The 21,494-nt window shown below is 37.8% G+C and overlaps 1 protein-coding gene and 1 non-coding gene across 2 annotated transcripts in view; both read left to right on the top strand.

The window, feature by feature from the left end:
* Positions 1-21,494, top strand: part of PLEKHG7 (pleckstrin homology and RhoGEF domain containing G7) — a 66,948-nt gene that overhangs the window by 29,421 nt on the left and 16,033 nt on the right. The window contains 3 exon segments of the mRNA XM_074374479.1: positions 2,960-3,055; positions 3,901-4,002; positions 7,298-7,411. Coding sequence (XP_074230580.1) covers positions 2,960-3,055; positions 3,901-4,002; positions 7,298-7,411 — 312 coding nt within the window.
* Positions 3,330-3,433, top strand: LOC123615155 (U6 spliceosomal RNA). Its single transcript, XR_006722713.2, has one exon. It is a non-coding gene; the product is annotated as a U6 spliceosomal RNA (small nuclear RNA).

The following is a 21,494-nucleotide window of genomic DNA, read 5'->3' as shown; positions in this document are numbered from 1 at the left end:
ATGGAAAACATTAATGTTGTTCTTTGGGGACTTGTTTCTTTCTTCCATGCTGAAAAAAGGAAGTTGGGGGGAGGAGTTTCCCCTCTTTCAGAGGATGTTAAGGAAATTTTATTTGTTCATTTTTGATTATCTACAGCTTGGTTGTCTCTTCACTCTTTTCTTAAACATAACCTCTCAGAATTGGGTGTGACCTTCTGTGTTAGGTAGTCTAGTTCCCCATGTGATATCTGAGTTTCTTCTGCCTTATTCTCACCTTGTATTTACGCAGTTATCAGGTGCAGGGCCACAGTCACAGATTTTCAGGGCACCATCCACATGTAACACAGCAGAGTTGGATTACACATTGTATTCCTGACTTCTGCTGTGTAAGTGGTGCCCCTGGGGTTGTGCAGTCCTGCAGCCCTGCTCTGGGCAGGCTCTGAGCGAAGAATTCCTTCTAGAAGAACCACAGGGAAAGGGATAGGAAAGGAGCAGATGCCTTCCAAGACTGCAGAGGAAGATAAGCCACATTGTTCCCAAGGCTGCCTCTGCCCATGAGCACTTTTGAATCCTGGGTACTCCCTTATACAGGAAAAGACACTGTTTTGGGAGACATGAGTTCAAGTCCTAGATCTGCCTCTGACTTGCTATATGAACTTAGGAAAGTCTAGTCCTCCATTTTGTAAAACAGAGGTTGGCATGTGGTTTCTATAAAGGTCCAGAGAATAAATATTTTCGGCTTTGAGGGTCATGTGGTCTTTATTGCAATTACTCCACTCTTCCACTGCATGCAAAAGAAGCCATAGATTATTTGTAAAGAAATGCATATGGCTGTGTTACAGTAAAATCTTACTTACCAAAGCAAGTAGCAGGTCTGATTTATCCCACAGGCTGTCATTAGACAATTTCTGTTCTAAGCTATAAAAGAGGGATGACAGTACCATCTCTGACTGTCTCATAACATCTGACTATTATGATAATCAGATTAGTGTCCTTTGAAATATATCAAGTGCTATACAAATGTTAGTTACTTTCTGTAATATTTGTTGTGTCCATCATAGTGCTAAGTACTTTACCAGCAAAATTTAAACCACAAAGACACTCAGAAGGTTAAAACACAGAGACTGTTAAGATACAGAAAACTAGCTTAAGTAAGACAGGATCTGACTGACCCATGTGATTTAAGTCCAAAGGTGGGAGAGAATTCAAGATTGGTTTGATCAAGGGGCTCAAAGCCAAGGAACAAAATTTCATCTATCATCCCTGCCTTCCATGGTACCAGCTTCATCCTCTGTGTAGCTTCTGTTGTAGACAAAGAATGGCTGCCGTCCTTGAGGCCCTGTAGAGAAAGAAATATATATAATATATAGAGAAAATCTCTTCTTAGCATTCACAACCAGTCTTGATTTTCATTCTGATTGGATTGGCTTAAGTCACATATCCTCTCCTGAATCAGCTGCCCTGAAAAGGAAGGAAAGTGCTAACTGGCCTAAGGCAGTCACATTCAAGGCATGAGAAAGAGTAGGTACTGAGATGAAAACCAGGATGATGTTAGGGAAGGGAAGCATTGAAGCTGGGTGGTAACTGGCAGATATTCACTGCAGAGCACTAACCCCCCAAGCTCTACTAACTCTCTCACCCTAATAAACAGGACAGAACTTCCTATCCCACTATAAAGTACACAAACTTTTTAAACTAGCATTTTCTGTTTTAAAAATGGCCAATTTGAGTTTGTTTTTGAATGCCCCAGTGTACTTAGAGTATACAAGTACTTCCCTTTACACAGTCGATATGAGTTTCTCAAAATTTCTTATAAATTGGGATTTTGTAACGCAGGTAATAAACATACTGAAAGACTCAGTATTCTTCAAATGGCAAAAATTTTCTGTAAAGCAAAGAATCTTATAGCAAAAAAAGACAATTTCTTCTAAATTTTCCCCATTTATCTGAAGTAATGATTTCTGTTTCTTACAATTACGTTTTAAATGCTTGAATATTGACCGATTTCCAGACAGCTGATACTGCCTGGATTAGCAGAAGCTGTAAGCCAGTGGTTCTCAAAATGTGGTCCCCAGACCAGCAACATCAGAATCACTTGGAAACTTGTTAGAAATGCATATTCTCAGACCCCATCTGAGACCTACTGAATCAATAAGGTTTTGGGTGGGGCCCCCTAATCTCTTGTTTAACAAGGCGTCTACATGATTCTGATGCCAGTTCGAGAACCATTCACTATATTAAGTAATATGGAAATGGGAATAGGAGAATTAATTTGGTTGTCTGAAGTCCAGTGTTTTCACACCTATAATTCTTGAAATAGACCCTTTGAATGCTTCATCATATTTGTAAGAAGTATTCCTATTTCAATAAATTGATCTCTCTTTAGTTGATAGAGTGAGGGGCGGATATCTGTGAGGATTATAGTTCCTTTCTGGACTTGCTGTAGTTTTCCTAGTATAGGAAGGCATCAAAACAAGTAACACATAAAGCCTCCCTTAATGTTTTCATTAACATTTAATGTCTTTACCTAAATCTAAACATTTTATCAGTTACCAGATAATAACTCATTAGTTCTCTATTGTTAATCTCCTGAAAATAAAGAACATTTGGGTCTTTTGCAGAGGAAGGAATAAATGAGAATTCAGTATGAATGTTTTGGTCTCAAGTAAGTGCTGTTGGCAAAAAGAGAACCTTGGAGATTTCTTTGGCACTGGGAGGCAGAAAAAGCCCATTTGAACAGATTATGTTCAACAGGAATGTTGTTAGGGCTTACAAGCAACGACTTCATGCAGAAGAGCACATTTCCCATATGTTCTATGGAGCGTAAATGTCATTTGTATTTAGCACAATTGTTAACCACTGAAAATACTGGTCTCTAAATTGTTCTGTAAAATTATACTCAGGAGATGTATGTTTAATATTCTTGCAGAGGGCAGATATCAGAATTGAAAAACAGAAAGTAATGTGCATTTTTTTAAAGATCTTCATGAATACATTAAAACATCTAAAAGCTCATGAATATCTCCTGGATGTGGATTTATGGAGACTTTTTGCAAACCTGGAGGAGTTAAGTCAGGTGAGCCAAAGTAGGACGATTCCAGTAGCCATGTTTTAAAATTCACCAGAGGATCATGAAACTTCGTACTTAGTCTGTTCTTGTGGCTTGTATTCCATAGTGGAGTATGGTTTCTTCCATATTCTATCCCCATATAATCTTATGGTCAAGAGTTCAGTTTAATAAAAAGGAAATCTAAACATCCATTGACGTCTTTCCAATAGATTACAGTTGTTAGTTAACCTTCTGTAACATTTTTAAAATTTTTCCATAGCTATTTAAGAAAGTAAATACAGTGCTCACTTCAGCAGCACATGTAGTAAAATAGGGACAGTACAGAGCTTAGCAGGGTCCCTGTGCGAGAATGACATGTGAATTCGGGAAGTGTTCCATATTTTCAAGAATACAAGCTCTGCAACACCTTCTGAAATATACTCAGGACCCCATCTTGTTCACTGCCGTATCGAGAGGACCTCGACAGCACCTAGTGCAAGAGAGGACTCAGTAAGTAATGTTAAATACATGAATACATGAATTTCCTGAATAAAAAATGAATGCAGAAAACATATTCCTGAGATCTTCATCATCTTCATAAATGTCTATTCTCCAATGAATGTTCTTTTTCACAAGTATTATAAATAAATGATATCTTTCCTCTAAAAAGGGAGATACACCAACAAGAATTCATTCACAAGAAAAACTTAAAATACATATTGGAGAGTGGAGGAAAATAAGTCTTTGAATTTTTCCAGGAGATAAATTTGAAATGGGAAACACCTGTAGGAATGACATTTGAAGTTCATCAGATTTTTATTTCTTACCTCTGAAAGTGTGCCTGCTCTTGTTTTTTTTATCCCTGGCCCTAGACAAGCTTCGGTTTTGTGAACAGTCTTTTCAGCATCATCAAGGACTATGTTGACGCTTGCAAGACTTCACCATTGTTGGATTTCATTTCCATGCTCACAAAGGTAAAATCCTTCTGGGAGATCTCAGCTTCTTATAATAAATTAACCCACATGTCAGGATAGGACGTTGTTTATATCCACTTGTTCGTTGTTGTTGTTGTTCCTGGGAAAGCTCCGCCAGCACCCTCCCACAAGGGAACCCTCCCTTTCTCCGCCAAACAGCATTTTCAAAAATAACTTGCAGATTCTGTTTTTACATTATCACCTCTCCTGTGTGGGTTTTATTAACACAAAAATCTGCATGCACGGAAAAGCCATTTCCATGTCTGTTTTTCAAATCATTTCAATTTAAAGCAATATTCATGGCAATAGTTTGTGTAGGCTAATTACATGGTTCAGTTGTTCTTCTAACAAAAGTGCCAGGCTCTCTGAAAGGAACAAAATAAGCCTTCAAATCCATCAACACCTTTAATAAGACTTCTGTGTACGAAAGGAGGCGAGAGGAGGAAAACTTGAACCCCTGGTTTGATAAATGCAATATTTTTTGTAAGTAGATATTTGAACCTCTTCCCCTCCTTTGAGCTTTTTAATCTAATCCCTGTCTATTCTCATTTAGCAAAATTTAAATTGTTACAGTCCATTAAAAAATAAACATAGATTGAGGTTTATAGAGCACTTACTAAGTGCTTATGTGTGGGGCTGATACCCTGTACACAATAATGTGCAAAATTCGACACACCTCCTGCTTTGGGGGAGTTTTCAGTTATTGAGGGAGAAATTAATCCAATAATGACACTAATGATATCATCAAATTGAGATCAGTCCTGGGGAAAAAAGGAGCATATGTATATTATGAAGGACAACTTCTAAGTTGGGGCCAATGGTGAGGTGGTTATAGATAGGAGATTTTTCCCGGGGCAGTGATGCGTGAGGTGACATGTGAACAAGGAGGAGTTATTTATCAAGGCAAAAGAAGCAGAAAATGAGGTATAAAGGATGGAGATTCCCTTAATGAACTTTGAAAACAGAATAAGAAAAGCTTTGAAGAACAAGGGAAAGAATGTAAAGTGTTGAGAATTAATTAAAATCTCAGAATCTCTCAGTTCCTTTAGAGTAAGAAATTATTTTTAATTTAGTTTATAGTAAATAGTCTGGAGAAATATCAACTCCTCATCAAAGCACAGAAGTTGTCTTAGTCTGCTCAGGCTGCTATAATGAAGTGCCACAGACTGGGTAGCTTGAAACAACAGAAATCAATTTCTCACAGTTTGGGAGTCTGTAAGTCCAAGGTCAGGGTGGCAGGCTGGTTAAGTGAGGTCCCTCTTCCAGTTGCAGACTTATTGTATCCGTCACATAGCAAAAGGGGAAGAGAGCTCTCTGGGCATTAATCTCATTCATGAGGGGGTCTATCTTTAAGACCTAATCATCTCCTGAAGGACCTACCTCCTAATGCCATCACATTGGGGATTAGAATTCAACGTATGAATTTGAGAGGGACACAAATATTCAGACCATAGCATAAGTGCACTTATAGCCTAGTAAAGCATAGACTCTTTACTCAAAAGTCTATAATATAACTCACATATGAATGCTTCCTATTATGTTACAGATGTACAAAGATGGGTTATAAAAGTTTTTCCTAAATTTAAAAATCTGTTTCAGTCAGGTTAAATTCAGTTGTAACAGAGAACAAACTCCAAATCTCAGTATCTTAATTCATATCTCACTTTCTGCTCCTACTTTGTTATTATGCTTACTGTGGGACCCATGCTGAGGGAGCAGCCACCACCTGGAATGTTACCAGTCCCCAGGGCAATGACTTGAGACTGGGGCAGGGCCTAAGAAAGTCACATGCCAAGCTTACCCTCAGTGGAGTAGATACTATAATCCTTCCCAGGAAAAGGAATTAGATAGGCAGTGATACAGTTTACCATGGTATCTCATAAGAAGCTCACCAGGGGAAGAGTGGGACATTCATTATTCACACATAAGCCATCTGAGAAGTCACTGAGAAGGAAACAGGCTTGGAGAAGTTAAATCATTTGGCCAAGGTCACATAGCCAGTGGGTTGTAGAACTGGATTTCTAAGCCTGACTATTTATGGTCTTCACAGTGGCCTTCTAATAATGGTATTTCTAAAGCATCTCGGTGACCTCTTTCTCTCCAAAGCCCCAGCTATCCCCAAAAGCCCCCAGCAAAAATAAACTTTTCACATCATCAGCTTTCAAATTACTTCTTCCTGAAGACAAAACTTGACATCTCTCCCCATAGCATTTTGTCTTCTAAGGTCCTGTAACAAAATATTTTTCTGGGTTTTCATAATCTCTGCTTCTACTACTGTCACTTACTATACTGGTTTGTTAGGCTGGGTCTGCTGTCTCTACTCGCTGCAGTTATAACATGACCAGCAAGTATGTCTTCCTTCTTCCATTTACCACATCATGACACTTGGAAATTTCTTAGTGGGACCTATTACTCATTATATTAATTAACAAACCTATCAAAAGGCACAAATAGGCTTAGCAACATGGTTAAGCACTATGGAATCCTAAAGAGAGTGTCTGCCAGTCAGGAGACAGAAGCATTGATGAAGAGAAGAGAATAACTGTCATTTCCAAGAAAGACATTTTTGTGCAGTGTGCTCAGTTTGACCATAATACATATGAATATATACATTCAAGTAAGCCACTTGCCTTATTCTGAAATAAATTTGGTGTGACTTAAGAATATATAGTCATTTATAACAAGTTTAAGACATTAAATAAGAACAATGAAAGAAGGGGAAGACAAATGTTAGATTAGGTAAGACTAGTACATAAAATGTATGCTACTAAACCTAGTACATTTAGTAGAGATGCCCCAAATTTGACTCTGCATTTTTAGAAGCCAGCAGGAGAATTAAGCTTGCGGATATTTTTGAACAGGATTTGATGAAAAGTTAGATGATGTTACTTTAATCACTTACTATGAACACAAGCTTAACATCAACAACATGAGCAGTGAAATCAAAGGTAGTGTTTGTTATCAGGTATCAGGCAGCATGAGTAGGTTTCAACAAAGCATAAACTCAAGTTAAGGGTAAGTTAAATCAGGATGTCCTGAATAGAATTTTCTTTAAGTATGGCACACAAAAAAAGGCCGCTTATTGAGGAGTTAACTATTATGGGAATATTAGTTTGTTTTAAAGACGGTTTATTGTGAAGATTGCCTGTTTCTATCTATTCAGTCCTAGCTCCTACTTAATAATGGTGCCTCCTTCACTTTCCCTATTGTAGTTACTGATAAAAAGGGAAGAGAAAGAGAAAGTCTGTCTGTGCTCTTTGCTTCCATTGATTCTTCTGCCTTTCTCCTTTGGCAGTATTTCCGAGGAGGACTGCGTCACAGCCACCAGACCTACTGCCTGAATTACTCAGCTGCTGTCTTTTGTCTTGAGAGCCTGAGGCAGAGAGATGACTTTGGAATTTATATGAAAGTAAAGTACCATTTTCTTTTCTTTTATATTTTTCCTGAGATTCTTTGAATGTAACAGGTACTTGGAATTATTAGACCTAAATTAAGTGGGAAAGAAGGAAAATAAATCATCAACAATGCATTTTAACTACAAATCTACATTCCTCATAAATACATCATATCCACTGCACACTTAGGATTTTAAATGGTGCACATCTGGAAACATTAAATCATCTAATGTCCCTCCAGAAATTTTGGCTGGGACTCTAAAATGTTTTACTTGTTTTTTGGTTTGTTTGTGGAAGAAGTTGATAAGAAAGCTACAGTGAGAAACTAAGGCTTTGTTTGTGACTGGATACTTGACTCTGGCAGGTTTTGGTCCCAGCAAGGTCCTGTTGCACAAAAGTTTGACACAGCATTTACATTGTATTCTATGTGAATGGTGCCCCCTTGAGGACAAAATGTAGATGCTGCCCCTGAAGTTGTCCAGTATGGCGGCTGTGGGTCCCAAAGTGTTTCTTAGAACAAGGAATTTCTGCTAAGGACCTTCAGCATTAATAAGCAAAACTAGGACGATTTTTCCTTGACTTCTCAAGTTCCTCTGGCTCCTTTTTGTGACATGTCTTTAGTCTGAACTGTACCTTTTAGTATTATGCCAGAGCCCTTTTGTATGACCCAAGAAAATGGTCCAAGCCTTTCCAGAAAACAAACTCTTCCCTGCAGCTGCAAGAAGTCCCTGCCGGACATCACCTTAGAGCTCTGGGGGAAACGGCCACCATGCACAGTTACCAACAACTTAGCTGTGAATCATGCGCCTTTGCTGTGGCTGGATGTTCCAGGAAACCTAGGCGTGGCATGAATGATCTTGAGAAGAGACTTGGCCCTATTTTTGTAGCTTTAGCCTTTCAGTGTTTTCTTTGCTATTCAACCTAAAAACTGAAAGCTCATTATATTTCCAAAGGTATGAATAATCTTGTTGCAAAAGTTTTCCCTGGAAGCTGATGGATGAGACTCATTGCCAGGCCCCTAAACTAGGAAGAATCAAGGTTCATTCCTGTCCCTTCAAAGTTAGGGCAGAGAATAATTTAACAAGGCTCAGACACTATTTTCAAATAACTGTGGAAAACCCCAAACATTTGTGACGTAGAAACTTACATTTATATATGAAATATATATAGCATGCAAAAATATTTAGGGAAAGGAATGGAGGATGCAGTGTTGTAATGATAACATGTAATATTTTTATAATGCATAATGCTTTACAAGGCATTTTCTCAAACTTCTCTTAATCCTTAGCACAAAACTGTGAAGTTGATTATATTGTCCCCACTTGTCCCTGAGGCATAGAGAGTTCATGTGACTTTTGCAAGATCACATGGCCAATAGGTAGCAAAAAAGAACCTTGATGAAGGTCTTAAGGGAAAATTATTCCAATACACTTCACTACCAGGATTGTTTCCAACTCCTCAGGACTACTTTCTGTTGCTAAGGAACTGTTAGCATCATGAAACAAAGATGAGGGGTCAGGGAGAGGCTTTGGAGGAATTGAAGGTGAATCTGCTTTCCACAGCCCCGGAGTACAGAGCAAAACAATACAAATAATAATAATATAATTATAATCTAAAATAATTATACATGTAATAATGATATATAATTAATAATGAAATAATAATAATAAAGGTGACTGGTTCTGTGGCCAGACACTATGCTACAAGCTAGTCATCTCTGATTTCTTTGTCTACATAGTAACCCTGTGGGATTTGATATCCCCATTTTTCAGGAGCTTAGAAGAATTAGACAACTTGCTGAAAGATATGGTTGTTCAGGGGCAGAGGCAGGATTCGAATCAGTCTAAAGCTTAGGCTCTGATATAAACATTGTTGGACAGCTTTTATCTGTGCCATGTAATGGGCTGCCTGGAATTGGGCTATGACTGCACTGGGATTAATTTACTCTCCGTACCACGTGGGGCTGGGCTTTGTGAACATCTGTACATTATCCTGGTGCATGCTGACGGGTAGAATTCTCCGCACTCTTTCAGAGACTGTTAAAGTGATGCAGAGAAACAGACTGAGAACTTTGTACCAGGTCTCTTAGTGTTGCTCAATTAACAATTGCGAACAAATCTACCTACCATGGACTAAATGTTCAAGACATGTCAGGCATTGTTCTCAGCACTTTGTGTGGATTGTCTTGTTAAAACCTCTCACCAACCTTTAAGGTACTTACTTGTGTCATCCACATTTCAGAGATGGGGTTTGGAGAACTTAAGTAGATTTCCCAAGATTCTAAGAATGCTGGTTGCCCCAGACCAGTGTTGCAGACAAAAGCAGATTTATGAGGAGAACATTTTTATTTGGGCACTTCAGTCCTTTTCACTTCCCCTAAACACATTGGATTCTTAATAAATTTATATGTAAATTATATAAATAGAATTTTATAAATTATAGGATTTATGTATAAATTTTATGACATGTAAATTATAAAACTTATACATAAATTATAAAATTTACAGATTTTATAAATTATTGATGTATAATTAATTTAGTGTTAGTTTCTGATTACAGCTGAGTGCTTCAGTTATACATATATATTCTTTTTCATATTGTTTTCCATTATAGCTTACAAGATATTAAATATAGTTCCTTGTGTTATATATAGTAGGACCTTGTTATCTGTTTTTATACATAGTAGTTTGTATCTGCTAATCCCAAACTCCTAATTTATCCTTCCCCCTCTTTCCCCTTTGGTAACCATAGTTTGCTTTCTATGTCTCTGAATCTTTCTATTTTGTAAATAACTTCATTTGTATCCTATTTTAGGTTCCATGTACAAGTGATATCATATATTTACCTTTCTCTGTCTGACTTACTTCACTTAATGATAATTTCTAGGTCTACCCATGTTGCTTCAAATGGCATTATTTCATTACTTTTTATGGCTGAGTAATACTCCATTGTGTATATATACCACATTTTCTTTATGCATTTGTCTATTGATGGACATTTGCTTCCATGTCTTGGCTATTGTAAATAGTGCTGCTATGAACATTGGGGTGCATGTGTCTTTTTGAATTAGTTTTCTCCAGCTATATGCTCAGGAATGGGATTGCTGGATCGTATGTTAAGTATATGTTTAGTTTTTAAAGGAACCTCCAAATTGTTCTCCATAGTGGCAGCACCAGTTTACATTGTAGTAACCTGACAGTGTAGGAGGGTTCCCTTTTCTCCACACCCTCTCCAGCATTTATTATTTGTAGACTTTTTGATGATGGCCATTCTGTAGTTTTGATTTGCATTTCTCTAATAATTAGCAATGTTGAGCATCTTTTCATGTGCTCGTTGACCATCTTTGTCTTTGGAGAATTGTGAGAGTCGGCATCCTTGTCTTGTTCCAGACTTTGGTAGGAAGGCTTTAAGCTTTTCACCGTTCAGTATTATGTTGCCTGTGGGTTTGTCATAAATAGCTTTTATTCTGTTGAGATATTTCCCCCTATGCTCACTTTGGTAAGAGTTTTTTCATGAATGCATGTGAGACTATCTGTTTTGTATATAAATTTATTTCTATCATTTTTTTTTAGATTCCACATATAAGTGATATAGTGGGTATTTGTTGTTCATTGTCTGACTTACTTCACTTAGTATGATAATCTCTAGATCCACCCATGTTGCTGCAAATGGCGTTATTTCGTTCCTTTTTATGACTCAGTAATATTCCAGTGTGTGTGTGTATCTCACATCTTAATCTATTCATCTGTTGATGGGCATTTAGGTTGTTTCCATGTCTTGGCTGTTGTAAGTAGTGTTGTTGTTAACATTGGAGTGCGTATTTCTTTTCAAATTGGAGTTTTCTCCAGATCTATGCTCAGGAGTGGGATTGCTGAATCATACGGTAACTCTATTTTTATCTTTTTAGGGAACCTCCATACTGTTCTCCATAGTGGCTGCACCAAATTACATTGCCATCAGCAGTGTAGGAGGGTTCCTTTTTCTCCACACCCTCTTCAGCATTTCTTATTTGTAGACTTTAATGATGGCCTTTCTGACTGTGTGAAGCTATAGATACCTCATTGTAGTTTTGATTTGCATTTCTCCAATAATTAGTGATGTTGAGCATCTTTTCATGTGCCTGCTGGCCATCTGTATGTCTTTGGAGAATTGTCTATTTAGATCTTTTGCACATTTTTTATTGGGTTATTTGTTTTTTTGTTATTGAGCTGTATGAGCTGTTTGTATATTTTGGAAATTAAGCCCTTGTTGGTGGCATTGTTTGCTAATATTTTCTCCAAGTCCATAGTAAGTCTTTTCATTTTGTTTATGGTTTCTTTTGATGTGCAAAAGCTTATAAGTTTGATTAGGTCCCATTTGTTTATTTTTGCTTTTATTTCCATTACTCTAGGAGATGGATCCAAAAAAATATTGCTGTGATTTATGTCAGAGAGTGTTCTGCCTATGTTTTCCTCTAGGAATTTTATAGTATCCAGTTTTCCATTTAGGTTTTTAATCCATTTTGAGTTTATTTTCATATATGGTGTTAGAGAATGTTTTAATTTCATTCTTTTACATGTAGCTGCCCAGTTTTCCCAGCACCACTTATTGAAGAGATTGTCTTTTCTCCATTGTATATTCTTGACTCACTTGTCAAAGATTAATTGACCAAAACTGCATGGGTTTATTTCTCGGATTTCTATTCTGTTCCATTGATCTATATGTCTATTTTTGTGCCAGTATCATATTCTTTTAATTACTGTAGCTTTGTAATATAGTCTGAAGTTAGGGAACCTGATTCCTCCAGCTCTGTTCTTTCTCAAGATTGTTTTGGCTATTCAGGGTCTTTTGTGTTTCCATACAAATTTTAAATTTTTTGTTCCGGTTCTGTGAAAAATGTCATTGGTAATTTGATAGGAATTGCACTGAATCTATATATTGCCTTGGGTAGTATGGCTATTTAAACAATATTGATTCTTCCAATTCAAGAACACAGTATATTTTTCCACCTGTTATTGTCATCCTCAATTTCTTTCATCAGTGTTTTATAGTTTTTGGAGTACATGTCTTTTGCCTCCCTAGGGAGTTTTATTCCTAGGTATTTTACTCTTTTTAATGTGATGGTAAGTGGGATCGTTTTCTTGATTTCTTTTTCTGATATTTCAATGCTAGTATATAGAAATGCAACAGATAACTGTGTATTAATTTTGTATCCTGCAACTTTACCAGATTCATTGATGAGGTCTAGTAGTTTTCTGGTAGCCTCTTTAGGATTTTCTATGTATCATATCATCTGCAAACAGTGACAGTTTTACTTTATCTTTTCCATTTTGGATCCCTTTTATTTCTTTTTTTTCTCTGATTGCTGTGGCTAGGACTTCCAAAACTGTGTTGAATAAAAGTTGCAAGAGTGGGCATCCTTGCCTTGTTCCTGATTTTAGAGGAAATGCTTGCAGCTTTTTAACATTGAGCAGATGTTAGTTGTGGGTTTGTCATGCATGGCCTTTATGATGTTGAGGTATGTTCCCTCTGTGCCTAATTTCTAAAGAGTTTTTATCATAAATTGATACTGAATTTTATCAAAAGCTTTTTCTGCACCTCTTGAGATAATCATATGGTTTTTATTCTTCATTTTGTTAATGTGTATCAGACTGATTGATTTATGGATATAGAACAATCCTTGCATCTCTGGGATAAATCCCACTTGATCATGGTATACGATGCTTTTCATATATTGTTGGAGTCGGTTTGCTGGTATTTTGCTGAGGATTTTTGCATCTGTGTTCGTAAGTGGTGTTGGCTTGTAATTTTCTTTTTTTGGATTATCTTTATCTGGTTTTAGTATCAGATTAATGGTGGCCGCCTAGAATGAGTTCAGAAGTGTTCCTTTCTCTGCAACTTTTTGAAATAGTTTCAGAAGGACAGCTGTTAACTCCTCTGTGTTTGGTCAATCTCGCCTGTGAAGCCATCTGGTCCTGAACTTTTGTTTGTTGGGAATTTTTAAATACAGATTCAGTTTCATTACTGGTAATTGTTCTGTTCATATTTTCTATTTCTTTATGGTTCAGTCTTGGGAGATTATGCCTTTCTAAGAATTTGTCCATGTCTTCTAGGTTTTTCATTTTATTGGCATATAGTTGCTCATAGTAGCCTCTTATGATTCTTTGTATTTCTGTGGTGTCAGTTTTACCTTCTTTTTCATTTCTAATTTTATTGATTTGGGCCCTCTCCCTTTTTATCTTGATGAGTCCAGTTAAAGGTTTATTAGTTTTGGCTTATCTTTTCAAGGACTAGCTTTTAGTTTCATTTATCTTTTCTATTATTTTTTAAAGTCTATTTAATTTATTTCTACTCTGGTCTTAATGATTTCTTTCCTTCTTCTAGCTTTGGATTTTGTTTGTTCTCTCTCTAGTTGTTTTAGGTGTAAGGTTAGGTTGTTTATTTGAGATTTTTCTTATTTTCTGAGGTAAGCTTGTATCACTATAAACTTCCCTCTTAGAACTACTTGTGCTGTGTCTCATAGGTTTTAGATCATTGTGTTTTTGTTTTGATTTGTCTCTAGGTATTTTTTTATTTCTTCAGTGATCCATTGATTGTTTACTAGCATACTTTTTTGCCTCCACGTGTTTGTGGGTTTTGCAGTTTTTTTCTGGTAGTTCATTTTTAATCTCATAGCATTGTGTTAGGAAAAGATGTTTGATATGGTTTCAGTTTTCTTAAATTTACTGAGGTTTGCTTTGTGGGCCAGCATGTGATCGTGGAGAATGTTTCATATGCACTTGAGAAGAATGTGTATTCTGCTGTTTTGGGATGGAATCTTCTATAAATATCAGTAAGTCCATCTGGTTTAATGTGTCATTTAAGGCCTGTATTTCCTTATTGATTTTCTGTCTTGATAATCTGTCCATTGATGTAAGTGGGTTGTTAGGGTCCCCCACTATTACTGTGTTACTATCCGTTTCTCCCTTTATGTCTGTTACTAGTTGCCTTATATATTGAGGTGCTCCTATGTTGGATGCATATATATTTAGAATTGTTACATCATGTTCTTGGATTGATCCCTTGAGCATTACATAGTGTCTCTCTTTGTCTCCTGCAACAGTCTTTAAAATTTATTTTGTCTGATGTAAGTATTGCTACTCCAGCATTCTTTTGATTTACATTTGCATGGAATACCTTTTTCCATGCCCTGACTTTCAGTCTTCCTTGTCTCTCGATCTGAAGTTAGCCTCTCGTAAGCAGCAAATATATGGGTCTTGTTTTTGTATCCAGTTAGCCAGACTACATCTTTTGGTTGGAGCACTTAGTTCATTTACATTTAAGAAAATTACTGATATGTATGTTTTTATTGCCATTTTGTTAATTGTTTTGGTTTTGTGAGTCTTTCATCCCCTTCTTTTGTTCTCTTGTGATTTGGTGTGACTAACTTTACTGTTATGCTTGGATCCTTTTTCTTTTTTGTGTGTGTATCTATTATAGATTTTTGGTTCGTGGTTACCGTAAGGTTTTGGTATAGCAATTTATACATATGTGTGTGTCTATCTCTGTGTATCTATCTATATGTATATATATCTATCTCTCTATATATGTATTTATATATATATACTTGATATAAGTTGCTGATGTCTTAATTTCAAATGCATTTTAAATACCCTTCATTTGTACTCTCCTCCCCTCGTGATTACTATTTTTTATACCATATTTTACATTTAATTGTTTGTGTATCCCTTAACTGCTTGTTGTGGATAGAGATAGATTTATTACTTTTGTATTTTAACCTTCCTCCAAGCTTGTTTGTGGGTGATTTCCTATCTTTACTGTATGTTTGCCTTTACCAGTGTGTTTTTCCATTTCATAGTTTTATTGTTTCTAGTTGTGGTCTTTTCTTTTCCGCCTATATAGCATTCCTTTAGCATTTATTATAAAGCTGGTTTAATGGTGCTGAATTCTTTTAGCTTTGTTTGTCTGTAAAGCTCTGGATATCTCCATCAAATTTGAATGAGAGCCTTGCTGGGTGGAGTGTTCTTGATTGTAGGACTTTGTTTCATCTCCTTAAACATATTGTTCCACTCCATTCTGACCTGCAGAGGTTGCTGAAAAATCAGCTGATAGCTGGTGTTCCCTTGTATGTTAATTGTTGCTTTTCCCTTGTTGCTTTTACTATTCTCTCTCTATCTTTGTTTTTTGTCATTTTAATTATAATATGTCTAGATGTATTCCTTTTAAGGTTAATCCTGTATTAACCTTCTGTGCTTTCTGGACTTGGGTGATTGTTTCCTTTCCCAAGTTAGAGACGTTTTCAGCTATTATCTCTTCAAATATTTTCTCAGGCCCTTTCTCTCTTCTGCTTCTGGGGCCCCCTATAGTGCAAATATTAGTGCACTTTATGTTGTCCCAGAGGTCTCTTAAATTGTCTCCATTACTTATCTTTTTTTCTTTTTTCTGTTCTGCAGTAGTGATTTCCAGTCTGTCTTCTAGCTCACTGATCCATTCTTCTGCCTCATTTACCCTACTCTTCATCCCTTCTAGTGTATTTTTCACTTCAGTTATTGTAGTCTTCACCTCTGTTTGGTTCTTTATATTTTCTAACTCTTTGTTAAAAACTTCTAACTTCTCACTCTGTGCATCTGTTTTCCTCCCAAGTTCTCTGATCATCTTCAGAATCATTACTCTGAACTCTTTGTCATGCAGATTGACTATCTCCTTATCACTTACTTCTTCTAGGATTTTCTCTTGTTTTTTTCCTGGAACATATTCCTCTGCTGCCTCATTTTGTCTAAATTTCTACTTGTATTTTTATGTATATGGTAAGTTAGTTACATTTCTTGACATTGGAGAAGTGGCTCTTTGTAGGAGATGTCTTGTGCATCCCAGTAGTACACTCCCTTCTTGTCACCTGAGGATCGGAGGTAGCTGGTCTGAGGGTAGAATCTGTCCTGTTTTTGTGGACTCCTTCCAAAGGCTGTGGGATTATTGTTTTCTTGCTTCTGGTGTCTGCCCCCCTGGTGGTTGAGGCTGGTCTAGAGGCTTGTGCAGGATTCCTGGGTAGAGGAGCTGGTGCCTGCCCACTGGTGGGTAGAGCTGGGTGCAGGCTTTCTGTTGAGCAGGGCTGTGTCTTGAGGTGTGTCTAGAGGCAGTTGTGGTCTCAGGAAGTCTTTAGGTAACCTGTCTGCTGATGGGTGAGGCTGTGTTCCCACCCATTTAGTTTTTTTGCCTGAGGTGTCCCAGCAGTGGAGCCACTAGGCTGTTGGGTGTGTCTAGGTCTTGGTGCTATTGACCCAAGCAAGATGTCAGCCTCCAGGAAAGTTAATGCAGGTGAGTACTCCCTGAATTTCCAGCACCAGCTTTTATGTCCCAAAAGTGAGCCAAAGCTCCCCTACCTCCCCAGAAGACTCTCCAAGACCAGGATGCAGGTCTGGCCGAGGCTCCAGTGAAATCACTATATCCACCCTTTGTCCCAGTGCTCATGAGATTTTTGCCTACGTGCTTTAAGAATGAAGTCTCTGTTTCCCTTAGTCCTGTGAAGCTCCTGCAGTTAAGCCCCACTGGCCTTCAAAGCCAAGTACTCTGGGTCTCCTCCTCCTGATGCCAGACCCTTAGGCTGGGGAATCTGATGTGGGGCTCAGAACTCTTACTTCTATGGGAGAACCTTTGCAATATGATTATTCTCCAGCTTGTGAGTCACCCATCCCAGGAGGGGTATGGGACCCAGTTATATTGTGAGTGTACCCCTCCTACTCTCCCACTGTGGTTCCCTCTTTATGTCTCAGTCATAGATCTTTTTTTTTTTTTTTTTGATAGGTTCCAGTCTTTTTTATCAATGGTTGCTCAGAAGTCAGTTGTGGTTTTGTTATGTTCATGAGAGGAGGTGAGATCAAGTTCCTACTGGTCCACCATCTTGACATGATCTCTTTCTGTTCTCTCTCTTTTTGGGGGGGGGGGGGACTAGGTTTATTTATTTTTAGATGAAGTACTGGGAATTGAACCCAGTACTTCATGCATGCCAAGGATACACTTTACCACTTGAGCTATACCCTCCCCCCTTTTTCTGTTCTCTTTTTGATCTCTGTTTTACTTATTTCCTCTCTGATCTTTAATTTATTCCCTCTGCTGACTTTAGGTTTTGTTTATTTTTCTTTTTCTGATCCTTTTAAGTGGTAGGTTGGATTGTTTAAGATTGTTCTTGTCTTCTGAGGAAGGCCTGTATCGCTATAAACTTCCTTCTCAGGACTACTTTTGCTGCAACCCATAAAATTTGTGTGACTGCGTTTTCCTTGTCATTTTTCTCAAGATATTTTTCAGTAACCTCTTTGATTTCATCATTGACTGGTTTTTTTTTTTTTTTTTTAAGTAGCATGTTGTTTAGTCTCCATATAATCATTTTTTCCTCATTTCTCTTTCTGTGGTTAATTTCTAGTTTCATGCTTTGTGGTCAGAAAAAATGCTTGAAATGATTTCTATCCTTTTAAATTTGTTGAGACTTATTTTGTGTCCTAATATGTGCTCTATCCTAGAGAATGTTTCATGTGCATGTGAAGAGAATGTGTATTCTGGAATTGTTTTGAATATAATGTCCTGAAAATATCAATTAAGTCTAACTGTTCTAGTGTCATTTAGGATCTTTGTTGCCTTATTCATTTTCGGTCTGGAAGATCTATCCATTGATGTCCGTGGGGTGTTAAAGTCTCCTACTGCTATTGTATTCCTTTCAGTTTCTCCCTTTATGTCTGTTAGTATTTGTTTTATGTATTTAAGTCCTCCTATATTGGGTGCATATATGTTAATGGGTGTAATACTGTCTTCTTGTATTGCTCCTTTTATCATTATATAGTGTTGTTCTTTATCTTTCTTTATAGCCTTTGTTTTTAAAGTCTATTTTGTCTGATATGAGTATTGCTACCCCTGCTTTCTTGTCATTTCCATTTGCATAAAATATCTTTTTCCATAACCTCAGTTTCAATCTATGTGTCTTTCACCTTAAAGTGTGTCTCTTATGGCCAGCATATTGTAGCTCTTGTGTTATTATCCAGTCTGCCACTTTGTGTCTTTTGGTTGAAGCATTTAGTCCAGTAACATTTAAGGTAATTATTGACAGATATGTACTTACTGCCATTTTAAGCCTTTTTTCTAATTGATTTTGTATTCTTTCTTCCTTTTCTTTTTGTTTTTCCCTTTTGTGGTTTGACAGTTTTCTTTTGTTTTTTGTTTTTGTGGATATACTGTATGTTTTACTTTATGGTTACTCAGTTTTTAAAATATATTAACTCATTTTTAAATCTACCTGCTTTAGACTGGTAGTCATACAGGCTCAAACACATACATTTTCTTACTCCCCTCCCCCATATATTATGATTTTGATGTCTCCTAAACACCTTTTTTATTCTTTTGCTATTCATTATAGTTATCATTGCTTTCACAAATTTTTTCTTACTGTGTACTGACTTACTTGATTTATTTTCCAATTGTGATTTTCTCTTTTCTATAGATTTCTTGCTTTTTTATTTAGAGAAGTCATTTCAATATTTCTTTTAGGATAGGTTTAGTATTGCTGTATTCTTTTAATTTTTGCTTATCTAAGAAATTCTTTCTCTTTCCTAGATGATAATCTTGCTGGGTAGAGTATCCTAGGTTGTGGTTTTTTACTTTCAAGACTTTATTGAATTTTGCCACTCCCTTCCAGCCTACAACGTTTCTGTACAAAAATCAGTGGAAACTTTTATAAAGGCTCCCTTGTAATTAACTCTGTTTTTCTCTTGCTGCCTTTGGAATACTCTCTATCTTTAACCTTTGCCATTTAAGTGTATGTCTTGCTGTAGGTCTGAGTTCATCTGTTTTGGGGACCCTGTGTGCTTCCTATACTGGGTTATCTGTTTCCTTCTTTAGGTTCAGTAGGTTTTCAGGCGTAATTTTTGATCCCCTTTTCTCTTCCCCTTCTGAGACCCCTGTTATGCATAGATTGGCTTGCTTTCTATTTCCCGTAGATCTTGTATATTGCTTTCATTTTTGTTTTGTTTTCCTGTCTGCTGTACTGATTGGGTCTTTTCCATTGTTCTGTCTTCCAGTCACTTGTTCTTCTGCATTATTTAGCTTGCCATTTATTGCCTCAAGCTTGGCTTTTCACTCAGCAAATAAGTTTCTAATTTTAATTGGCCCCTCTTTATAATTTCTAGTTACTTATTACAGTGATTGGCATTTCTTTTGATAGCCTTTTTTCTCCTTCAGTATTTTTATTACTTTCTTTCGAATTCAGAATCTAATGGACTGGAGAGATCTGTTTCATTGTTTTGTTCTTTCAGGGAATTGCTCTTGTTCTTTTAATTGGGAGCAGTTCCTCAGCTTCTTCACTTTATGTTTCTCTGACCCTATCAATTTAAGAGTAACAGTTATCTACTGTGGTCTTAAAGGGCTGTTTTTGTGTGGGAGTGCCCCTGTGTAGTTTGTGCACCTCTAATCTTTTTCTTGTAAGAGCTGTTTTTAGTATGGATGCCTGCCATGTCCTTCCTCTGTGTGTGCAGGCTGTTATTCCCTTGATAAGGGGTTGTTATTAGGGTTATGGTGACCAGAGCCTTCACTGGATGTTGAACAGGGCCTCCTCTTTGCTCTGTGGCTGTCTTAGTCCTGTCAGGGGTGCGGTCTGCTCCCCAGCTGTCGGAGTAGAAGCCCCCAGATACATTTCTGATCTGCAGTACTGGGTAGGTGGGACTGGAATGCTTCCACTGGGAGAGGAGCCACTGAGTGCATATTCCTCCAGAGAAGCTGTCCACCAGGAATCGTGTCACCCAGTGTGTGGGCTCACAAAGTACACTGTTGCCCGCAGTTGCCCTCAGCCCTGCTTTAGCTGTGGCAGTGCCAGCATTGGCCCAGATGTGTATCAAGCACTGTGCTCACAACACCAGCACAGATTCACCATAGTCAGGCACCGGGGCCCACAGTAGTCATGTGTAGTCGTGCACCTGGACCTGCTGTGGGAGCTACGGAATCAGTGCAGACACTGGCCCTGCCTCTGTGTGTACACCTGCAAAACCCACAGCCGTTAACTCCAGACCCACCCCAGCCACAGGAGCACCAGTAATCACTCAGATGCCCCACAGACACTGAGTTTACAAAGGTCGTGGCAGTGTAAAGCTGCCAGACATGGCTCAGGTTTCAGCCCTGGCTCTGTGTGTGGGCAGCTGTGGGCATTTGTGCGCTCCAAGAGCTCATGGAGGTGGAGCCATGCCGTCTGTGAGCATGCCGAGAATTAGGCTGTTATGTTGGGGCCCCTCCCCTCCCTTCACATGTGTGTTAACAATGAGGCTTCTATAGCAGACCTGGGCTCCATCTTGCATGTACCATTGGTTGTGGCCAGGCCAGGCTCTAGCCCCTTCAGGCTGTCTCAGCACAGCCAACCCCAACCCTCTTCACTGAAGCCTGAGTTTCAGCACCCAGCCCCTGTGCACATCAGCAGACACACATCTCAGGTTGGGGAATGCAGCAAGGTGGCCAGGATCATCTGTTCTGCCTGCCACAAACCAGTTGCCATACTCTCTTCTGAGCCTCTGAAGCTCCCTTTCTATCCTGGCTGATCTTCCAGCTGGTGAAGGGGGTTCCTAGGGTAAGGAAACCTTTCCTCCTTCACAGCACCCTTCCAGGGGTTCAGGTCCCTTCCTGAGTCCTTTTTTTTTTTTTTTTTTTTTTTCCTTTCATCCTACCTGGTTATGTGGTGCTCTTTCTTGCATTGGTTTGTTGTATGAGATCTTTGGTCAGCATTCAGTAGGTCTTCTGTGAAAATTATTCCACATGTGGTTGTATTTTTTAGGTATTTGTGAGAGGAGGTGAGCTCCACATCCTTCTATTCCCCCATCTTGATCTCCCACCTATAAATTGATTTTAAAACCAAAGGAGCTTCCATTGATGTAGTCATTCATGAAAAGAACTTTTATGTCCAAATTCTCATGACAGAGAATTTCTTTTCTTTCCCTAGTGGACCTGAAAAATAAATCCAATAGAGAAATGAAAGAAAAACTTAATAGTTTTACTTTTAGAATCATCAAGGATCTTTTTTCACTCTTCTGAGACCTTCCAAACATTGATAGCTTCTAGTATCTCTGCCTGGATCTTTGTCTAAATTGTTTACTG

Source organism: Camelus bactrianus, chromosome 12 (genome assembly GCF_048773025.1).
Source record: "Camelus bactrianus isolate YW-2024 breed Bactrian camel chromosome 12, ASM4877302v1, whole genome shotgun sequence".
In the NCBI taxonomy this organism is placed as follows: Eukaryota; Metazoa; Chordata; class Mammalia; order Artiodactyla; family Camelidae; genus Camelus; species Camelus bactrianus.
The sequence above is the reverse complement of the archived record's forward strand: the minus strand, read 5'-3'. Positions and strand labels throughout refer to the sequence as shown.